Source organism: Triplophysa dalaica, chromosome 22 (genome assembly GCF_015846415.1).
Source record: "Triplophysa dalaica isolate WHDGS20190420 chromosome 22, ASM1584641v1, whole genome shotgun sequence".
NCBI lineage: Eukaryota > Metazoa > Chordata > Actinopteri > Cypriniformes > Nemacheilidae > Triplophysa > Triplophysa dalaica.
Genome location: NC_079563.1, coordinates 14,077,503 through 14,097,657, shown reverse-complemented (window position 1 = coordinate 14,097,657; position 20,155 = coordinate 14,077,503). Strand labels below are relative to the sequence as shown.

The window sequence follows — 20,155 nt, the reverse complement described above, 5'->3', positions numbered from 1 at the left end:
TACACGCTGGAGAGAGAAGAGCCAATCGTGCCAAGCGCAGAGGTTCTCCTGACACTACACGGTTATTTATTAGGGTATGGTGTCCAAACAAACACTTTCCCAGGGTTTGACAGACCAATCATTGTGTGCCTTTAATCGGAACAATAACAAGTGTGAGATGATTTATATCGGTGTCATGCATAATTGTGCTAAATTGATATTTATATAAGACAAGGAACTTAAATGAATGTTACGTGAAAACCATGGAATTATAAGAGTCATTTTGTTATTGCAATCAATCTTGAACAACCACGAAAGTGAATCCGAATTCAATTTCGTAACAAAAAAGAAGCAGCCTTGCAGATTTTAATGGTAAAGACTTTTAATTAGTTTATAAATATTCCTTTTTTAATTCAGCATACAAAAATGACAGTATGTACATCCACAGATAAGTGGTTTATGAAGGGCGACCCATATACTCAAATGCTCAGAGGTTTCGAACGCCTGCATTTTTTACGTCGAGTAAAATGTTATAAGGCACAACACTTAAAGTCCATTGTTCGTGCTTATATATGTGGAATAAATGCAGGTATTTGTCCTCTAACAGCTGAACTGAAGCATCAGACCCAGCAGATGGAAGCCATTGAACAGTTCCTCATCCTTTAGATGTATTTGAAGTTCCCTTTCATGTTCAACACTTTCATTGTGCTTTCAGTCTATTTAATAGTCTTAACTGGTGAAAGTGGAGTACCGTCTGAGGCCTGAATCCCTTCGAACTCGGAATGTGGAATCCTTTGGAACATTTGACCTATTCCAAAGCACGGGTCTGAAAGAGTAAATGAAAGTAAATTTCTGGTAAAAATATGTACCTTTAAAAAGAGACCCAGGTACTGTGTAGCAAAATAGACTTTTTAAGATCCAGATAAATGTAAAAAGGGAAGAACATTTTCTCCTGAGGACGGTAACTTTCGGGAAAACCAATAGCTGGCCATTTAGCTCGACAAAACCGTGTGCAGTTAAAAATATTCCAACTCTTGTTGCTTCTCTATAAATGTTCATAAAGCCAAAAATAAATCATTTCTTTTCAAAAGTATACAAGCTGGAAAAGCATAAAACAGAAGTAAGCCTTGTTGGTATCATAGTGCTCTGGTTATCTTTGGCCAAAGAAGGTTGTTTGAGAGCAGCTTTGTTAAATGAGAATTTAATCGAGTCCCGTTATAATAGAGTCTTCCAGATCTGCTTTAGATTAGTTTGCTGAGAATAGGCACAAGGTGACGTGACAAGGATTGGCATGGTTTCCGGTGTTGACTGCAGGGATGAAACGGACAATCATTTGCACACGTATCTCTCCACATTCCTCTCGCACTTCTTGCACGTAACGTAGCAGCACCAGTGATATTTGCAGTGGCACCGTTCCACCAGCCTCTCTGAGTAAGGGTTGTAGCCTCTGCCACAGCACATCAGATCACAGCTGTCACTGCCGCTGGACGTCTTATTGCACTGCCTACAGAAGAGAGAGAGGCAAAGAATCAGAGAAGAAGAAAGGCGTGTGCCATGTCACCATAAATCTCTGGAATTAAAGTTGTGTGAAGCGACTTCCTTAAATCTATTTTTCAATGGATTGCATGAAAACGATTTAAAGGAAGACTTGTACAGTTCATCTGCTTTCATGTGTCAGGATGAGACGCTTGCTTAAATATGTATCTTTTGTTTACCAGTGAAGTGCAATGGAATGTAACAAAATGCAAAGATCTTTAGTTGTATAACTTGAAACATTACACAATAATATAATATCGCTGCTGTCCTTCTGAAACCTTGTATCTTTAATTTTGTGATTTTAATTTTTTCTCATAAATCCCTATTATAAGTCACCCTCTGTTTATCACAGGGATTTGGAAATGAAGCGGACCAATAAAAAGTATTAAAAAGTGCTTGTCAACTTTGACAAAACAGTATTTAATCAATTAAAAAGAACATTTCCAGAAAAACTGTGAATTTGGACATCCCAAGGTTTCAGAAAGACAGTGATGATATAACTTACTCTGATTATTATTTATATTTTGAAAACACAATGCTCTTGGTCAAGACACAACTTAAACACTATAAATATTTTTTGAGAAAACATCAAAATCAGCCTCTCTAGTTGTTAAGACCACCATCCTTTTCAATATCTTCACCATCTTATTTTCTCTGAACCTTATGAACATTTATTTTAAACTAAACAAACACAAATATAAGACCAGACATCCAGAGGTGGACACTACTTCAGAATATTTACATATCCTCAAGTACATTTTTAAATTATCTATACTTTATTAGAGTGTTTTTACTTTAAAAAAAAAGAAAAATACAAAAATTTACTTCATTATAAAGCATCATGTCATACTTTTACTCAACTATATTTCATAAATATATTTTTACATGTTACATGTTTTGAAACCATTAATACAGAATTTACAAACATTTAAAACCCAGTACTTTACTACTTTTAAGTAAAAAATAAGACGTACTAGATTTGACCTTGTACTCAAGTATTAAAATGTCAAAAAAAATATATATATGAAATATGTCGATGAAGAAGTAAGATATATGCTTTGAAATGTAGTGAAGGTTTTTTCCCCCAGAGTTTAAGCACTTTAACAAAATACAGATATTTCAAAAAGTACTTAAGTGTAAAAATACATAAGTTTATGTCCACAGTTGCATCTCTCTTTGACCATAAACACAACCCTTTTTTCAAACTACATGCAAATACCAAGGTGAACGTTTAGCTCAGTCACATACAGTAAGAAAAAATAAGCTCATTTAAAAGCTTGGTGATTTGGGGTTTTTTTATGTTTAGCTGGATAGATCATGTAAAGGCATTCATTTACTGAAGCCTAAGGCATCTCAAGTAAGCAAGAAATAGCCCTGTCATAAATCACATTCTATACACTAGGGGTCAGTCTCTGTGTAGCCCCCTCTGCGTAAGTGCATTGTTTTATAATTGTGTGGTGTTAATGGCCAGGGTGCTGATAGACAGGGAGTATGCCTACCATGAGAAGAGAGAGAGAAGAATGCTGTTATTTAAAACTAGAACAAAGCTGTTCCTTTAAAAAGTCGCTCCCGTGTCAAGTCTAAGAAATATATTTTTGGTTCAAATGTGTAGCATGTTCCAATTTTAGAATTCTAAATCCTTCTATTTTCCAGTTCTAAATAATTTCTATATATAAGTTATTACAATTCATTATAATTATGAGGGCTTTATTTGAAGTTGTTCATGACCTCTGAATTTATTTGGATGTTAGTATCTTGTTTTTTTATCAACTTAGCTTTTTAAAATACAACTTTTAATACAAAAAAACACCTCTACTTTCACTGAAAACCTAATAAAAGTAATCAGGTTTTATGATTAGTTTTACACTTTAACAGCTGTGAGCTGAATTTATTTCCCCTGAAATTAGAAACACATCTCAAAAAATACTGCAGTGGTTGTTTCTTTAGTGATGCTCATCTCTAAGCCTTTGGGATGTTATCCGTCTGAACTTCTAATGCACCAATTTCATTAATAAAATCCTTGTGGCCCACAATGCAACATTGGGAACATTGAGCAATGTAACTTTAGATGAGAGAGATGAGATATATTCAGGGTTAATCTATCTTGTCTCTCATCGCCAAATCAGATTGCATGTTATCCAGTCACTGCAGCTTTAGTTAGGCTAACACTCAGGAATCATTATCTGAAGACCTCCTAAACCACAATGAGAGGGTTTAATGATAGCAGCTTCCTGCCCCCCTGCTTTAATAAGATGTTATGGGTGAATCTGACAAAAACATGATCAAGTATCATTTTTGTTCCTAAAAAGGATACTTAAATAATTCATTTTCTTTTTTATTTCACAGCAACAGCCATTGAAATAACTGATACAACGTTTTACTTTATTGTTGTGTTTAATTCTCAGTGGTAATTGGTAATAAAATGTTTTGTTTTATTTCTCATAAAAAATTGAAAAGCAGAAAAAACAAAGAGCAGAGTAAATTTTCATAATAGATCATTGAATTTGTTTTATTTTATAATGTTACATTACTTAATATTATCAATATATATTATTATAATATGATTCACAATTATAATTTTGTATTATAATAATTATTTTTTAGTTATGAGAATGGGATTCATTGACAAATATATGACAAATATAAAGTGAGTTTCACAAAGCAAAACCTTTTTACAGTCCTAAAAATCATCATCTGCTTTAAGAAAAATATAATTTATATATTTCTTGGCTGATGAAGAAGATTAAATGTAGGGTCAAACAAGTCCATTTCACTGGACACATTAAAACAAAACATAATTAAATTCAAGGTCAGCAGATGTATCAGTGGCATGTACAGGGTATATCGGGCAGGTTAAACCGACATGATGACCACCCTCACATTCCAGAGACCACCATGGTAGCAACAAGTGTAACACACATTGTTCCCTGTTGACCTTCTTCAATGCTTACTGAACACACTAGTGTCTTGTGACTAAGTGTATGGCACTAAATATATGAACAGAGAGCACGTGTGAGTGGGCTTATCTGGGATAATGCCAAGGATGCTCTCTGTGTTGAGTGCACCCGACATGTCGCATGTCTCTGGGTTATCTGTCCGCTGACCTGAAATCCATTGCGCAAAAACTCTTGCAAATTACAAAACAGATAGTTTATTAAAAGAGTTTCTTGTAATTATTTGTATTATTAATAAATGCGATAGTGAAATTTGGTGTCTTTTGCTGTCGTTTTTTAAAACCAACAACCAACCAAACAATAAGTCACGTTACAATGATTTTACTATGGCTATGCTCGACGCAAAAAATCTGAAATTTCATTCGAACCAACAGTTCCATGTAGCTTAGCAAAAGATAACACCACAAAGAACACAAACAAACGGAACAAAAGCAAGGAAGCAGAACTTATTCCATTCTTACTCGTATCTACACCTGAGCCTCCACTGATAAAGCAATAGGAAATAAGCGTGCAGGAAGAATTCATTGTCTGGCTAATCTTTGTGTGCAGTGCTGGTATCAACTGAGTGCTCCTAGCTCTGTGAATAGCAGCATTACTCACAGACAGCCTGTGATAACAGTCAAGAGGACACAGTCACTTTGCACATGTCTAAGACACGTGTGTACACACATGCACACAATGTGAATCCATCTCAAAACCCCGTTTCGTTTTGTTGTTGCAAGTGGTCGTATCTCTCTAACCAATCTGACCTGACAAGATGCCACCGCAACAATCTAAAGCAAATGTACTTCAAACAATGATGGACAAACAAAATATATAATATGTAACTAAAATATTTATGAAATCATTATTAAAATTATTCAAATAAAAAAACGATAATAGCCCTAAAATATGACAAGTTTGGTTCCAAAATAAAATAACTCTGTTTAATATTTGTTTTGAAACATGTTTTTTTATTGTGCATTCCAATTAATATCAAAGTGCAGTTGGTTTGTTTTGATTTAAGCCATAATAACTAAATGATTACTGCTAACTAACACAATTAAACACAATAAAAACACGGTAACATAATAAGAAACATGATTTTTGAGTTATCTCATTTTGGAACCAAACTCTTATTTAAGAATTAGTTAGACTCACCTGTCCTGAGTACCAAAAGATCCCAACTTGTCATTTTTCATGCAGAAGTCCGGTGAACTCTGCAGATACACGAGCTCGTTCTCTCGAACCGGCCGGATATCGATGTCTTTGGGGACGAGTTGTTTGCGTGTGCCCATGGGCCGATGGACCACCTTAGTGGCTGACAAGTACTTGGTCTTCAAATCCATAGCGATATCCTTGAGGTCCTGTAGGCCTCTCCAACAGGTCCGAATAGAGCAGGAACCAGAAACACCATGACATTTGCACTTCATCACCAAGGAATCTCGCAAAGCCTTCGTGAGAGAGAGATTCTGGGATGAATTTAGATTCTTATAATGACAGTACGACAGTGAACATCTAAAACTAATAAAACGCTTTGATCTGATGCACACAAGTTCAATTTTTTGCTTTGATGTTTGACTGTCAGTGTTGTGGCACAAAACACCCTGGAAAACTGGAGCAGATTAAATCGTGAGCCTTTTTATTTGTATTAAATTAGCAACGTCATATGTTACTATGGTTGCCTCTACCTGTCTGCCAACTTCGCTGTTGTGGAGATGCATCAGCTTGTTGGCGTTCGAGCCAGATTTCTTCTTCATTTTCATGGGGGCATCTGAAAACTTGGAGCCCATGAGAAGACCGTAATGCAGGTTATCAGCACAGCCACCCCACCTGTACCCAGGCTCGGGTATTTCCCCCGGAATCGGACCGCATGAGCACAACCTCAGGTCTCCAGATGTGCACGCGCGTGCTATAGTGTGACTTATAGCTGCTGCAGAGAGCGCGTACACGAAGGCAGATTCTCTCGTTCCTGAGAGAAAAACAGATATGTGATAAATTAAAACAGATTTAAATGATTTGATGATTCAGATTTTTACATTTCCGTAAGTAATTCCAAATTCTTCCTCACTCCCTTCACTTGGGACGTACAGAAAACTGAAGCAATATGAGAAAACAAGCAGCCCGTCAAACTGAGGTATGAAAGGGTAATGGCGGAGATTACGGAACTTCTCACACAGTTCACATATGTCATGACAGAATAATAGGGGTGGAAACAGGAGAGGCACAGTGTGACCCTGGACGAGGTACATCAAAGGCCGTCTCCTTAGCAGTGCACTTATGAGAGACTTTGACTCCTGACAAAAGTAAACGGTATGCGGCGTTGCGCAGTTCTCTCTCAGCGAGGGATCCGAAACATCAACGGGATTTACTTTGAACATCCAGCGGCGTTCGGGGCTCGGTAAAGGCTCTTAATAAATAAATAGGGAGGACAATTTAACTAGCAGTCAAAGCGTGGTTGCGTGCGCCGGTGTCATAGCTGTGCTGAAATTTAAGACAATCCACGGGGTAGTAATAAAGTCTAGACTAGGTGGACAAAAAGATCAGTGTCATAACCGAGAGTCAAGGCTTGACTTGCCTAATTGATTTCATATTTCTTTAATTGGTTGACAGCTTAAAATGATATGCGTAGGCTGCGGGGCTCTGTCGCAGGGTAATATCTTCAGAATGTTGGCCGTGTGGGACTCAGAAGAGAGAGCATAGAAGGCAATTCTCCGTTCATTGCTAAATGACTAACTCAATAGCATCTCTCATTGAATAGAATGGATTCTATTGTTGAGATTCACAGTAAACGCTGGTCCTCCGTAAAGCCTCACATCAAACAAGGCTTGAAAAAGAAGAGCAAGGCACAAGAATTCTGTGGGTCGGAGGTTTCCGGGTGGGTAGGAGCACGGTGCTTTTAATCAAGCGGTGAGGCACTTAGAGGGAAATTTAGGCCAACATTTAACTGGCATACTACGCGTTACATGTTTAAGCTCACCGTAGGCTGCTTTTTAAAACACAGCCCTCATAAACTTTTCCCTCAACAATTAGATGAGTTTCTCTGAGGTATTACGGCCTCAATGGAGACCACATTCTGGTATAAAGAGGTGTGTGGTCACTTCAGTATGAATGGGCCTTTTCACAATTTAAAGGTAACTTACTATGTGGACACAAACTTTTTATATTCTGTGCACACAGTTCAGCATTGTTTCACACAATGAAGACAAGAATTGAAAAAAAACAAAACAAATCTTTCTGCGTATCATCTTGGACAGTTTTCTTTCAGTAACTCACCTCGTTCCAGGTCTGGGAGGTATTTTGGAGCATCAATAGAGGAACAGTTCCAGCGCATGTCTGTGAAGGTTTTTTGGCAGACCTTTTTCACCTCCCGTGCAGCTTGGATGATGGTTTGCATGAGTTCCAGGTTGCTCCTACAGAGCTGGGCCTGAGACGAGACGAGACCTGGTAACGTCTTGCAGTGCTGAGTCTTGTTGAAGTGTTGTGTGGACTGCGATAGTGACCTGAATGAGGAGGGTTATATTTTTTATATAAACACTGGGTGTCTGTAAACTGCACATTTGTTTAAATACCCTTTTATGCTATAGGTCTTTAATAAAATTGTACATTACTAGTTAAAAAGATGTCTGAAAAGCTACCTGATTTTGAAAACAGGAAAAGTGATGAAAATATTTGTGAAAAAAATGAAATGTGTTATGTGACCTTAAATCGCATGGCAATATTAGGCTCAACCGAAATCCAATAAATACAGCCAGATCTCCAATTCAATGTAAATGTGTTTACCAAAGCGTTCTCGCACGCATTTGGGCTGCGGGCTAAAATTGTTCAGTGTCTCGCTCACAAAGGCATGCAAACAACAACCCATTCCCAGAGATAATCAATCAAGATTAGACCAAAATGGAGGAAGGGGGTATTTTGGCATTGCTCGGAACAAGAAAGGCACCAAAGAGTAATCGTCAGTGGAAAAAATCATTTATCCGCAAGATATTTGGACATGGTTTAAACAATAATGAATGCACCGTGGTAAAATAGATGTCAGACAATACTAGAGGATTCATTCTTCAACACAAAAATATTCACAAGATTTATCACCGAATGTGACCTGGCAGCAAAACATTTGAAGTGAAACAAATATTTGTGCATCTCTGATAAAATTGAAGGTCAGAATTATGCATTTTGGAAAGAATCCATGCTTTGTTACTATGGTACCACATCTCTTTTACAAACACACACACACACATGTATCACCATTCGTGAGAACTAACTAATGCTCTCTCTGCCTTTGCCTGTTTCAGATTAAGGGCTGCCACTTTATGTTCCATGATATGCTGTGACTGACAGACCCATGTCTTAACCTGCACACACACTCACACAGCACACACAACCTTCCTTTTTTCGTTATCCAGGGAACACAGGTGTTTATTACAGCATCTGTTTTGCATTTCTTGCTATGCAATATCAAGGCTGTGGAAACCTTCCTGAAACATCTTTCTCATGCAAGAACCCTTCATGTCTCAGTTTCTCAGTGATCAATGAGGAGATTATGTGAACGCAGAAAATTGTAAATGATCAGGAAATTTGGGTTGGCATGAACTGGGTTTAACACTTAAGTGTGTGTAATATACCAGGATACACTTGTGGAGTTTATTCTAAATAAATCATAAATAATGCATTAAAAAGACAGAAAAATTGCAACTCACAGCCATTTGATTCCGGTGCACTCCTTTGACAGGAGCAGAAATGTGAAGATACAGAGCGGAAGTGAATGGAATGTGCGCTTCATGCTGTAGAATAAAATCCAGCTCGAGCAGAAGAGACTGATGCAGGTGCGCGCGCTGACCCCACGACTTTTTTTGGCACAATCACAGTTAAAAGCCAAAAGCCATGCCACTTATTCCGTTTGTCCCTTTTCACTGTTCATCTTAAAAGATAAAACAAATCTTAAATCAGATATTGAACACATAGAGAGAGCTTGTAGGTAAAGTGCGTACGTTTTACGCACCAATGTAAAAGACTTTTAAAAAGTTAAACACGCTTCTACGGCTGCTTTTCACATTGTTATTATTAATAATAATATTTTCGGTGCTGTACAAGAACAATAAATAAGACTGTTTTTAGGTCATTGTCTCCGGTTTGCATTACTTTGTTTTATGGAAATTCAAGCAGAAATAAAACATGCACATTGCTTAATAGGCTATAAACGATTCCAGTACAACTCTATGTCTTGAAAATACATGTATTTATCCAACAATTTAAAACGGAAAATTCAAAACATTTCATATTATTTCATCTGACTGAACAGAAGAGCAATAAATCCTCCCTGTGGACAAGCAGTTTGGCCTGAGGCGTAATGCGTCCAGACAGCAATTGTCCAAATTGCAAGATTTTTTTGTTTTTTCTTCTCTTTCTGGCTATAAGTCTGGCCAGAACATCTATATAAAACTATACATTAAATCGTGTGTTTATAGTAACAAACACAATTATCTACAATCCAAATATTAACAGTAATTTTACCTAGATATAAATTTTATTTTTGCATTAAAAACTATCAATACAAATCACTGAAAAACTACTGTACAATTTATTTCCTATGTTTAACCTAATCTATCGAATAATCTATAATTCAATCGTTAGCTATCCGCATTTTTGAAAACACACATTATTTCTAAACGCTAAAATATCATAGTTTACAATACACATTACTATTAAGTATTTAAAATTGAATAAACTATTTTTTTTTGCATAAATATGAATAAATACGATTAAAAATATATATATATCCTATATATAAAAGAAAAGTTGCATCAGCTTGTTATAATGCAACAAAAGCCATAAACCTGCTCCGGCACACCCCTGTAAACTTCCCTCCAAACTGAGATTTCTTGAAGATTTATTTCATTTTCATCTCACGAAAGGTCTAATGATGATGGGACAATGAGGTTAATTCAAAATGTGATTGGTTCACACAGGTTGTAGCCCCACTGTATGCCCCATCCTGGGGCACTATTTATATATCGCCCTGTCTATTATCTTTAATGTGCATCACGAGCCACATACGATAATTAGAGACTAGAACTAAAACATCTTATGCATATGCTAAGAATGAACAACTTATAACCAGTTTCATCACATGCCACAAACTTTGCGCACGAGTATTTGTATCCTCACCTATATCAAATAGTCGCCAACAAAATGCCTCTTGCGCAAAGTAATCCAAAGGTTTTGCTTATTTTAAATCCAGGTCCTCGGGAAAAAACTCTAAATGTCCGTTAATCCGTGCTCTGAGAATGAGGAAAGTCCGAGTGAAAAAGCATCATGCAACAGTCCGATAGTGAGATCTGCACTGATCGCGCTGCTCTGTGCTGCTCGCGCTCTGAAGTCTGTTGAACTGATCGTGCGGACGGGAGCGCGAGACTATATGTGCCAGCGCAACACTTTGATCTCGCGCTGATGTCAGGGGCTATTAGCATAACAAAGTGGTTAAGGTTTCTGAGCCAAAGAAAACTTTGAAAGTATGATCCTTGACACCTATGCATCTCGCTGTTTATGGCTTGGTTTGACGCGGAATTTTAAGGCATTTCGAGTCGTTTTGCCAGAAAAAAATGAGTGATTTCAGGAAATAAAAATCACGGATTTCGCTTAAGTGTGGGAAATATTGCAAGACTATTTGCATGGCCCATAAAATTAAGTAGGTTATACGGCTGTAAGCCAGAGTTTCCACACTTTTACGCCGTCCATGTCTGGACACTCCAAAAACAAGGCAACAGTCCAAGTACGCTAATAATGATGTTAACGTGATAAATACATCCTGATGCTCAGTTCACATTAGCCACTATATGACACTATTCCACATTTCATCCCATAAATGATTTATCCTTCAGGAACACTCCCAGTAGCCCATTGAAGTCCACATCTGTGCAAAGATATTTCCTAATTTTTAATGAGCTATTCAATTATTCCCTTGTTATTTTTGGTCTATCAAGATGTATAAGGAGCCATTAAAGGATTCATAATCATTACAGATTGTTACTAATAAATATAAATGTGTTGAGAAAATATTTGTATAAAATAAAACCATAACTTGTGTCCATTTATTTATTACAGAACTCACCGCACACAATGGCCAAGTTAATATTTTTACCACCGAAGGTTACTGTCATTTTAATAGTGTCTATGGTGTAATAAAAGTCAAGATGTTTTTTGCCATATGCTTCTGTTATTAACCTGGCTTTCTGGTCCAAGACGCCTCCTGCAGTGGATTCCGTAACACTCACAACGTTTCCCTGTAAAACACACCACACAAGCCAATTTTCAAATAATGACGCAATTAAAACGCAATCATTAAGGCTTTTTCCACTATTAACTGTATCTAGTGTTTTACAAAAACTAGACAATTCCATTCATTTTGTGGTTATGTGCGTAGATGTCGGTCTGTGAGTGTGAATAAGACAAAAGAATGTTAAAGAAACAGCAGACTAACTTGATTTCAAAGCTGCCCGTATACTGCACACAAAAAGATAAACAAATTTGGGCCAAAACGTGCCACATTGATGTCAAAACAGATATTGTTCTTATTGCAGGTTTTTTCCAAAACACTAATATTTCTTTGTTAGACATGTACATTTTTGAATGTGGTTATGCTCTGATGCTCTTCAATATCAAAATAAAAGAGTGCATGGTTCTTGCAGTTATATAAGAAGATGTGTGAATATATATATTTATGTGTAGCAACTCCACCAGAACCTTAAATGACCTCAGAATGCCTCCTCTGTGGATGTCAGACACAGCAAATGTCACACCGTCTTATTTCATTCACTCCTCTTAGCTCTCAATATTGGAAACTGTAGTCACGACTATTTTAGTTTAATTGATTTAGGAAATAATCTAATAAAGTAATCCTCTCACAGCTGAAAGCAAAGCGGCACATAACAGAAAAGAGGCAGGGTGTATATTTAGAGCTAATCTGATACTTTCAATGGTACCGCTTTCCAGCGTCAAAAGCCAAAGCATTTCTTCTTTCTACAAGCTTTATGATTTTAACTCAATATAATGTGAAATGCCATTGGAGACATAATATCTAAACAAAGCAAAAGGAAAGCAAATACATGCAGTGATTATATTAATACATAACCTATCCCTATATTCAATTGTTTAAAATTGTGAGGCATGGTATTCCGGACAGGGATTATTTTAAACTAGGATTTGGCTTTAGTTAAATTAGGATATTTAAGGTGTTTTTAAAAAACAAACTTTTCAAAAAACATGTGCATCTTGATACAAAACATTCGCACTGATCTATTATAAGGTGTCAGTGTATGATGTTTTCAATCAAGACACCTCTTACATTTAAGTTAGTTTTATATAATTATATAAATTAAGATTGGGGATGCTGATGTTCTGCAGATGATACATTTTGGACCAAAATGAAACTGCTGGGCCTATCTTTGCTGGTAAGATTTAATGCAATCTGATCACAGTGGAAGGTATTTAAAATACTTGAATTTGGCTTGTATATTATTGCAAAAATTGTAAAGGTTTTTATTTTTTCCCTAACAACAAGTATCCTTAATAAGGCTCAAGTTTCCTCCTCATGATCACAAAACTAGAAATTTAGCCCTGATATTAAAGTGAATATACATTACAAAATATTACCAACATTACAATTATCTAAATTATCTTATATTTTCAATTATTAGTGCTCAATTTATGATATCAAATATAAAATTGTATGGGTTACTTCCTTTACTCAATAACAAATCTTTATTTTTACACTGAAATCCGCTTGAGAATAACCCTTGTAAGATAAACACTAAATACATGTAATATTTCAAAGTGCTGATTTTCAGAAGGATGTGCGGTAGTACTAAGACTACAGCATGTGTATATGGGAAAGATATACTTCACACGCTTTTCATGAAGGATGGGGAAAACATCTAGTGTCAGAGAGATGCGAATAGACATGAACTCTTAATATTAGGTCAAACGGGACTGAAGACTGACCAACAGCTCCCTGAGGCGTCTGTGTTGGGGTTTTAACATGCAGACTCTCAATTCCTCCCCATACCAGGATCAACAGCACAGCTACTTTGATCTGCTAGGCTTCTCTCACCGGTGCTGAGTCTTATATAGCCTGAGGCTGGTTCATAAAGGCCATGAAAGCTCTCTCGGTTTATATGACTGAAATTATGCATAGAGCAGAGAGGAAAAAAACATGCTTTAAATGAGAAAATGTGATTTCTGGAAATTTCCCTCTGAAACATAACTCAATTTAGTAATTTTAGACGTTTTGCGATGGGTATCCATGTGTGAAGTTTAACGCCGTTAGCGAGACTAATGATATTACGTTTGCATTTTGAATCATTTGCAGCAGCTGTGCCGGCTGATCCATGCTATTTGTCTTTTATCCTAGACATCATTAGACACATAGCAGCCTGACACATATTCAGATCATTCATTCTGAGCTTGTTGAAGGAGTACAGGGACACAGTGCTCTCGTCCCATGACGTCCCGGGTCTTTGCCCTGCTCACAGCTGTCTCATGTCTCATGCAACTGTCAGCAGTGCAGTGCTAGAAACACAGGGCTATTTCTGAGCAGTATGTCCTGGTCCTTATTTCACAAAAATTATTTAAAACTTTTGAATTGTTTGTCATGCTAAATCCAAAAAAGCTAAATGGCAAAGCAGGGAAAGCACAATTTAAGCAGATAAGGAAAGTACCAGAGGAGAGGGTCTGAAGAGAGCTGATGCATGAACAAATCAGCTTTTTTAAAAGCAAAACTAATTTGTTTTAAAACGTTTTGGTCTTCTCTACCAAGACCATCATTAAACACATTTAAACGTTATAACATTTTATTTTTTAGGCAATTACACGTCAATAAAAAAAAATATATTAACTGCATGTAATATTATATTTTTAACCCTAAGCTTTATTGGATTTACTTAGCAGTACAAATAAATAATAATAGTTTACAGTGTAATATAAACTATGCATACATATGGTCGCTGTCCTTCTGAAATTTCCAAATTTTCTGTTTTCAGGAAATGGAAAAACACTGAACTTTTTTAATGATTAAATACTGTGTTGTCAAAGTTGACAAGCACTTTTTAATACTTTTTGTTGGTTATATATTTGCAGAACCCAGTGACAAACATAAAGGGTGAATATTAATAATGTTTTATGGCAAAACAAAATAACAAAATGCTGATATACGAGTTTTCATAAGGACAGTGGCTGTAACAGGTATAACCAACATCATGAATCAATCTGAAATAATAAATAAAGAGAATATGAAGAAATAAGAAATGTGGCAAACTATGAATAACTTTATCATTTTAAACAAACTCTTTTGCTGCTCATTTTAAAAAACTGTACTAACCTGGACGAGTATTGCTACCCATTTTGAGACAAACCATCACAGTATACAGACCACACCAACGATGTTGATGTAATACATTGTTCAGCAGTTCTATGTCTCTGACAAATACAGAATCCATTAGTTTGAGACGCAAGAAAGGCGGCAGTGCCTGTTTGGTGCTGTCTGCTAGAGCGTGATGGAGCGTCTGTCGCTGACCGGCTGTTTAAACTAAAAGGAAATGCATCATTTTGGCCGTGGCACCACGACCAGTCGGTTTATTTAAGTTAAGGTGGGAGAAGCTTTGTTTTGGCTGTTCTTTTGAAACCTGTTTTAATAAGGCAATCTCACAAAAACAAATTGTGATTTAATAGGCTGGATGCCGAGAGACCTCACCAACAGCTTATGTCGACATGTCGAAGTTTTGTTTCTGTTCCAAGGAAAGGTTCAAAAGACCTAAATATAAACAATTACCGTTTTGGGGGGCGCTGTAGGAAGTTTACACATAGGCACCATCGAAATGTGATACTCAATCATCACCTTATCAATAGATTCCTGTTTCACGTCAAACCTTTTTGCAATATGTAAAAAAATAGTTAGACATTACAACTCTTTACCATTCTCACTAAAAGAAGACCTTGCGTCTGGCCTTGTGTGTTCTCAGGTGCTTTGTTGTGAAAACACCGGGACAGTCACACCCAGCAGGAGAACCCAGAGAGAAAACGTTCAGCGTCCAATTCAGACTGTTTAGAGAGAAGTTTGGACCTGTGCTTTAGAAAGGGGCCATTTGTTTAGGACTGGCCCTCTTTCTCCTCTTTGAAGGCGACGGCCCCCTTTCATGTTCCAGATGGGAGGTACTTTCAAAAACACAAGTGACTTGTCTAACTGTATAGAAACATGCACCCATTTGTTTTTTGCTATTGGAGTCTGGTAACATTTGCTACTTCAAAGAAGTTTCAAATATAATTCCGCGTAAGCGATTTGAGGGTATATGACTTTTCACAAAAGCAAATTTTATATATCAAAAACACGATTATATACACAGAGGGAAACCTAACACTCTGTGGCTTGTCACTACAGTGTTTTAGCTGTGTGGGGTTTGATCTCAGCACTTGTAAATGATAAAATAGGTGGGAAAGACAAGTAAGAGAAGGGGAGGAACAATGAACGCTTGTTCGCAAGCCAGCATGAAACATGGAAGCAGAATTAGGCTATACAGCAACAAACAGCAAAAGTATGAAAGCTCTAACACATACAGCATTGTGTGTCTGTGTTGTCCTGCTCGCATTCGAGAAGTTCTTTTTCCCTAAATATAAGATCAAAGCCTTTATCCATCTGCCATGGAGAATTCTAGGACAGGCGATACAGATGAGATAAAATCAGCAACTTTATCGGTCAGGAGGGACGTACTTGTGGTAGAGCATTTTCTGCTTCAAACAAGATCAAAAGAAGCTTCTCATCAAGTTATGGAGGTTTACACAGATGAGATATAACCACTGTCATCAAAAATGAGACGGCAGCAAGAATGCATGCTGTTGCAGCATTTTTAGCAAAGCTAGATGAAAAGACGCTGTGCACCGCCACAAGACCAAGAGGAATGAATCTCATTGGCATCAAATCAGTAACACCATAATCATAAATGAATTTCACGCACAAAACAATATTAAAAATTATAAAAAATGTAAAACAATAGAAATAATAACGTATGTACAAATATTACGGTTGTATTGCTTTAATGTGAATATGAATTTGCTTGCCGTACTTAAGGTCTGAACACATACAGAGATTATTTTCTCTTATTTTGAACTGTTTCTGTAGTTTTCAATTTCTGGAAATAAATGCTAATTTACATTTACATTTAGTCATTTAGCAGACGTTTTTATCCAAAGCGACTTACAAATTCGGTAAACAATGGAAGCAATTGGGTCAAACATTAGGACAACAAAAAGCATAAGAGCAATAAAAACATGTCTCACAAAGCCTACTACAGTGTACAGAGCCAAGTTTAGTTAATCTAAGCTTGCTTTTTTATATTTAAACAATATTCTATCTTATTTTAATATTTTACCTAAACACATACCTTTGAATATTACGTTTTAAAATCAGACTGTCTCTGAACCTGGTCTCTTGATTTGTACCGTGGCTGTCTATTATCCAACTCATAATTGAATATCTGTGTCTAGAGATGTAGTGATTGGTGGAAATCCGAGCCAATGAAATAATGGTGCGAGCTGTTTGGGTGGTAAGGGCACAGACTTGGCAAAGCCTGGACCTAGATGAACACTGATCTACTAAGGCGGTGGAGATTAACAGGGCAGAAAGAGGCAACAAGTAGAACAATAGATAACTATTCCGACACATCTGTTTTTGATCAATAGCCTGCTGCAGGATTAAAGTAAGAAGAAACCAGAGTACCAGGCTTGGTTTTAAGAACTACAGACGCTCCGATCCTGAAAGCAAGGTAGTAGAGAAAAGGCTGCCAGAGGGGTAACCTTATCACTCCAAATCACACGATAATCCTACTTGCCCTCCACTCTAACAGCGGGGCATTATTCATATCGCCGGGCACTCAGACATCAAATTCTCATAAGTAACCAAATGAATCAGCGACACACATTCCTCATACGTCCATTTAGAAGGAAAGCACACGCTGCTATTTCAGGAAGTCTAATAAGCGTATCAATCTATCAAGGTAGGGCCCACTTTGGATCCAATGCGCTCAAATTCACTTCTAGTGAGGGGCTGAAAGCTGACACATTTAAACTTCTTAAAATATCATAGGTAAATCCATGCATTTAAATGAATGTGAGAGTTAACGTTAAGGTCAAGATTTACATTTGTGAAAAAATGGAAAATTCAAAAGTTTTCCGGATCTGACCAATGTATTCGACATCAGAATAACTCAAACCAAATGCGTTATTTGTTTCTGGTACTGAGATTTTGGCGAGGGATTGCCTGTGCGGAAACCTTGAAATAAAATCCTGCTAAGTCCTCTGCCTCTTTCTCAGGAGTGTAGTTAAAACCATGCTGTGTATGGACACGATTATGCACAGCCACAGGTCCTACGGCACGGCCCGGCTTTGACTTCGAGCAGGAAACAAGCTCAGGAGTTCAACTAGGCCAATTGGCTAAGAGCTTAGCAGGTAACAGCATGCAACAATGTACATTTATAAGATATTATAATAGATCTGACAGAACAACTGTATGAAATAACTTCTAACCGCTCATTTGAAACACTAAAAATTGCAAATCAAATGCATTTAAACTTGCACCGCATCCTGCTTTGTATTGACCATTTAGGTTACAACAAAAGCCGATAGTGGTATACTGAGACAACAAAATCTCTACAAGCCAGAAGACCAGACATAATCCTATCTGCAAACAGCCCCGCCGGCAGGCTAACCAGCAGAGGAGACAGATCGGTTTGCTCTGTGGATGAGTAGAAGGAGAGATGCACTTTAACACCGGGCCTGAGCAGACACAATCACACCCTTGTTCTGAGAGGAGGAAGAGGGCAGCTCTGTTTCGGTGTACAGACCTGAATTCACGAACCCGCCACAGTTTGATCAGAGGATGCTCCAGGTGAACACACAATGTTAAGAGTGCTTTTAGAGGAGAGAGGAAATGCACTAATCCTAGACACCAACAGACAAGAGAAAAGGTTTTCGAAAACATTGTCAAGGAGGTTAGTGGCTCCAGGAGGCTTTAAGGCTCATGTTCTTTTAGACTTGAAAAGGATGACACAGGGAGGAAGAATTCAAACATCTTCTTTAAAGATGGCAGGAATGTGTTGTTAAAAATTCCTTAAACAATGCAAAAACATTACATGAGTGATCGAGCTACCTAAAGATAAAAGATAGACTCTTGTTACCGATTTCTTCTTTAAATGTGCTTTTTATTTAAGATGTGGGGAATATGATCTGAGAGCTGTAGGAACTAATCTTACATTTGAGCACCATTTAACGACAAAGTGTCAAAAAAATAGCTAGCAGATCACAAAAACAGTCAATTATTTCTTGTGGACAAACAAAACTACTGTGGTTTGTGAAAAGCATTTGTTGATGAAAGTCGGAAAAGAACTTAGCTTGTCAGCACACCATTCATTGGCATGTAAAAATCCTTGGGGAACTGACTGAAGACAGGAGAGGACATGTGGAGCATTTATACAGCAAGACTACAGTATATGAATGTATTTGTATAAAAAGCTTTGATGTAGGTTGCTAAGCTTTTAAAAATGGTCAATTTGTCTCGACAATTTTAAACAATTGAAACTCTTGGCAGGCATTTTTATCCATGGGGAAAAAAGCTAATACATACATTCTTTTAAACCATCTTCAATTGTTTCAGAAAGGCCACTCTTGTACTCTCGTGTGGAGATTTAGTCTGCAACAATAAAGCAATAAACAATCCTTGATTGATTTGTAGTTGTAATTACTGTGGTGTTGTCTTGTTAATAGCTTTATTTTGTGCTTTCCAACCACATCTACTGACGCTCTCACAAGAAACGACCCTAAAAGGTCAAAGGCCCTAGCCCTCAAGGGTGAATCATAGGTCCAAGGCTACATGGAAATGGGAGACTGATTGCTTCTCAACATCTCAAAATCTACTCTTGAAAACAATATTCTGTGATAGATCTGTAGTCTATGAAACAAAGGTTTAAGAATGGCTGCAAATCATCGACAGGCTACAGGGGGCCCAAACTTGCACTTTGAAAAGACTGAACTTTTAAAAATGTGAACGTACTAATCATTAACTACCTTTGACTCAATAGAGAATAAAGGACATCGGTAGGACGTGGTGAAGCACAGCAGGATTATAATAGGGGCTTATAAGAGCAAACAAAACTAGCCAGAAAGTGGTAAACAAATAATTGAAATGTCATTGGCAATCTGTTTCCTGTAACCAACCAGTAACGCTTAAATATTATAAAGTTATATTTATTTCTGTAAGGTAGAATAGTAAATTATATATTGACAAATGCTAATTAATTAGATAAATTATACCGTTTTTCAGTATCAACTATAAACAACATTGATAACCAGAATTCCTAGTTCATATATCTATTATATTATGGGAAAAGTAATATAATTTCCCAACTGCATTATGCCTACTTCAGTATTACGACAGCCAATGCTGATATCAAAATATTGTCTGACAACTAATTAGAATTTCTTTAATTATAATAAACATAAATAATATAAACACACTTACTACAGATTGTGAGTGAATTAACCGTTGGCAAAAATAAGAGGACCAATTAGGAATTAAGAGGACAAAAACAGTAATTAGACCTTCACAACTCAATAAAGACCAACAATGCCATCTTGTGGACATGCTTTACAATTTTAGGTTTCAA

The 20,155-nt window shown here is 36.9% G+C and overlaps 1 protein-coding gene across 1 annotated transcript; it reads right to left on the bottom strand.

Moving 5' to 3' along the window:
* Positions 1–332: 332 nt before the first annotated feature.
* wnt11 (wingless-type MMTV integration site family, member 11) lies at positions 333–10,818 on the bottom strand. Its single transcript, XM_056736544.1, has 6 exons — positions 10,617–10,818; positions 9,149–9,369; positions 7,725–7,951; positions 6,140–6,420; positions 5,610–5,902; positions 333–1,483 (listed from the first exon to the last, which is right to left on the bottom strand). The coding sequence occupies exons 2-6, from the start codon at positions 9,229–9,231 to the stop codon at positions 1,309–1,311; spliced, it is 1,059 nt and encodes a 352-aa protein (XP_056592522.1). The 5' UTR covers positions 9,232–9,369; positions 10,617–10,818; the 3' UTR covers positions 333–1,308.
* Between the last annotated feature and the right edge of the window lie 9,337 nt (positions 10,819–20,155).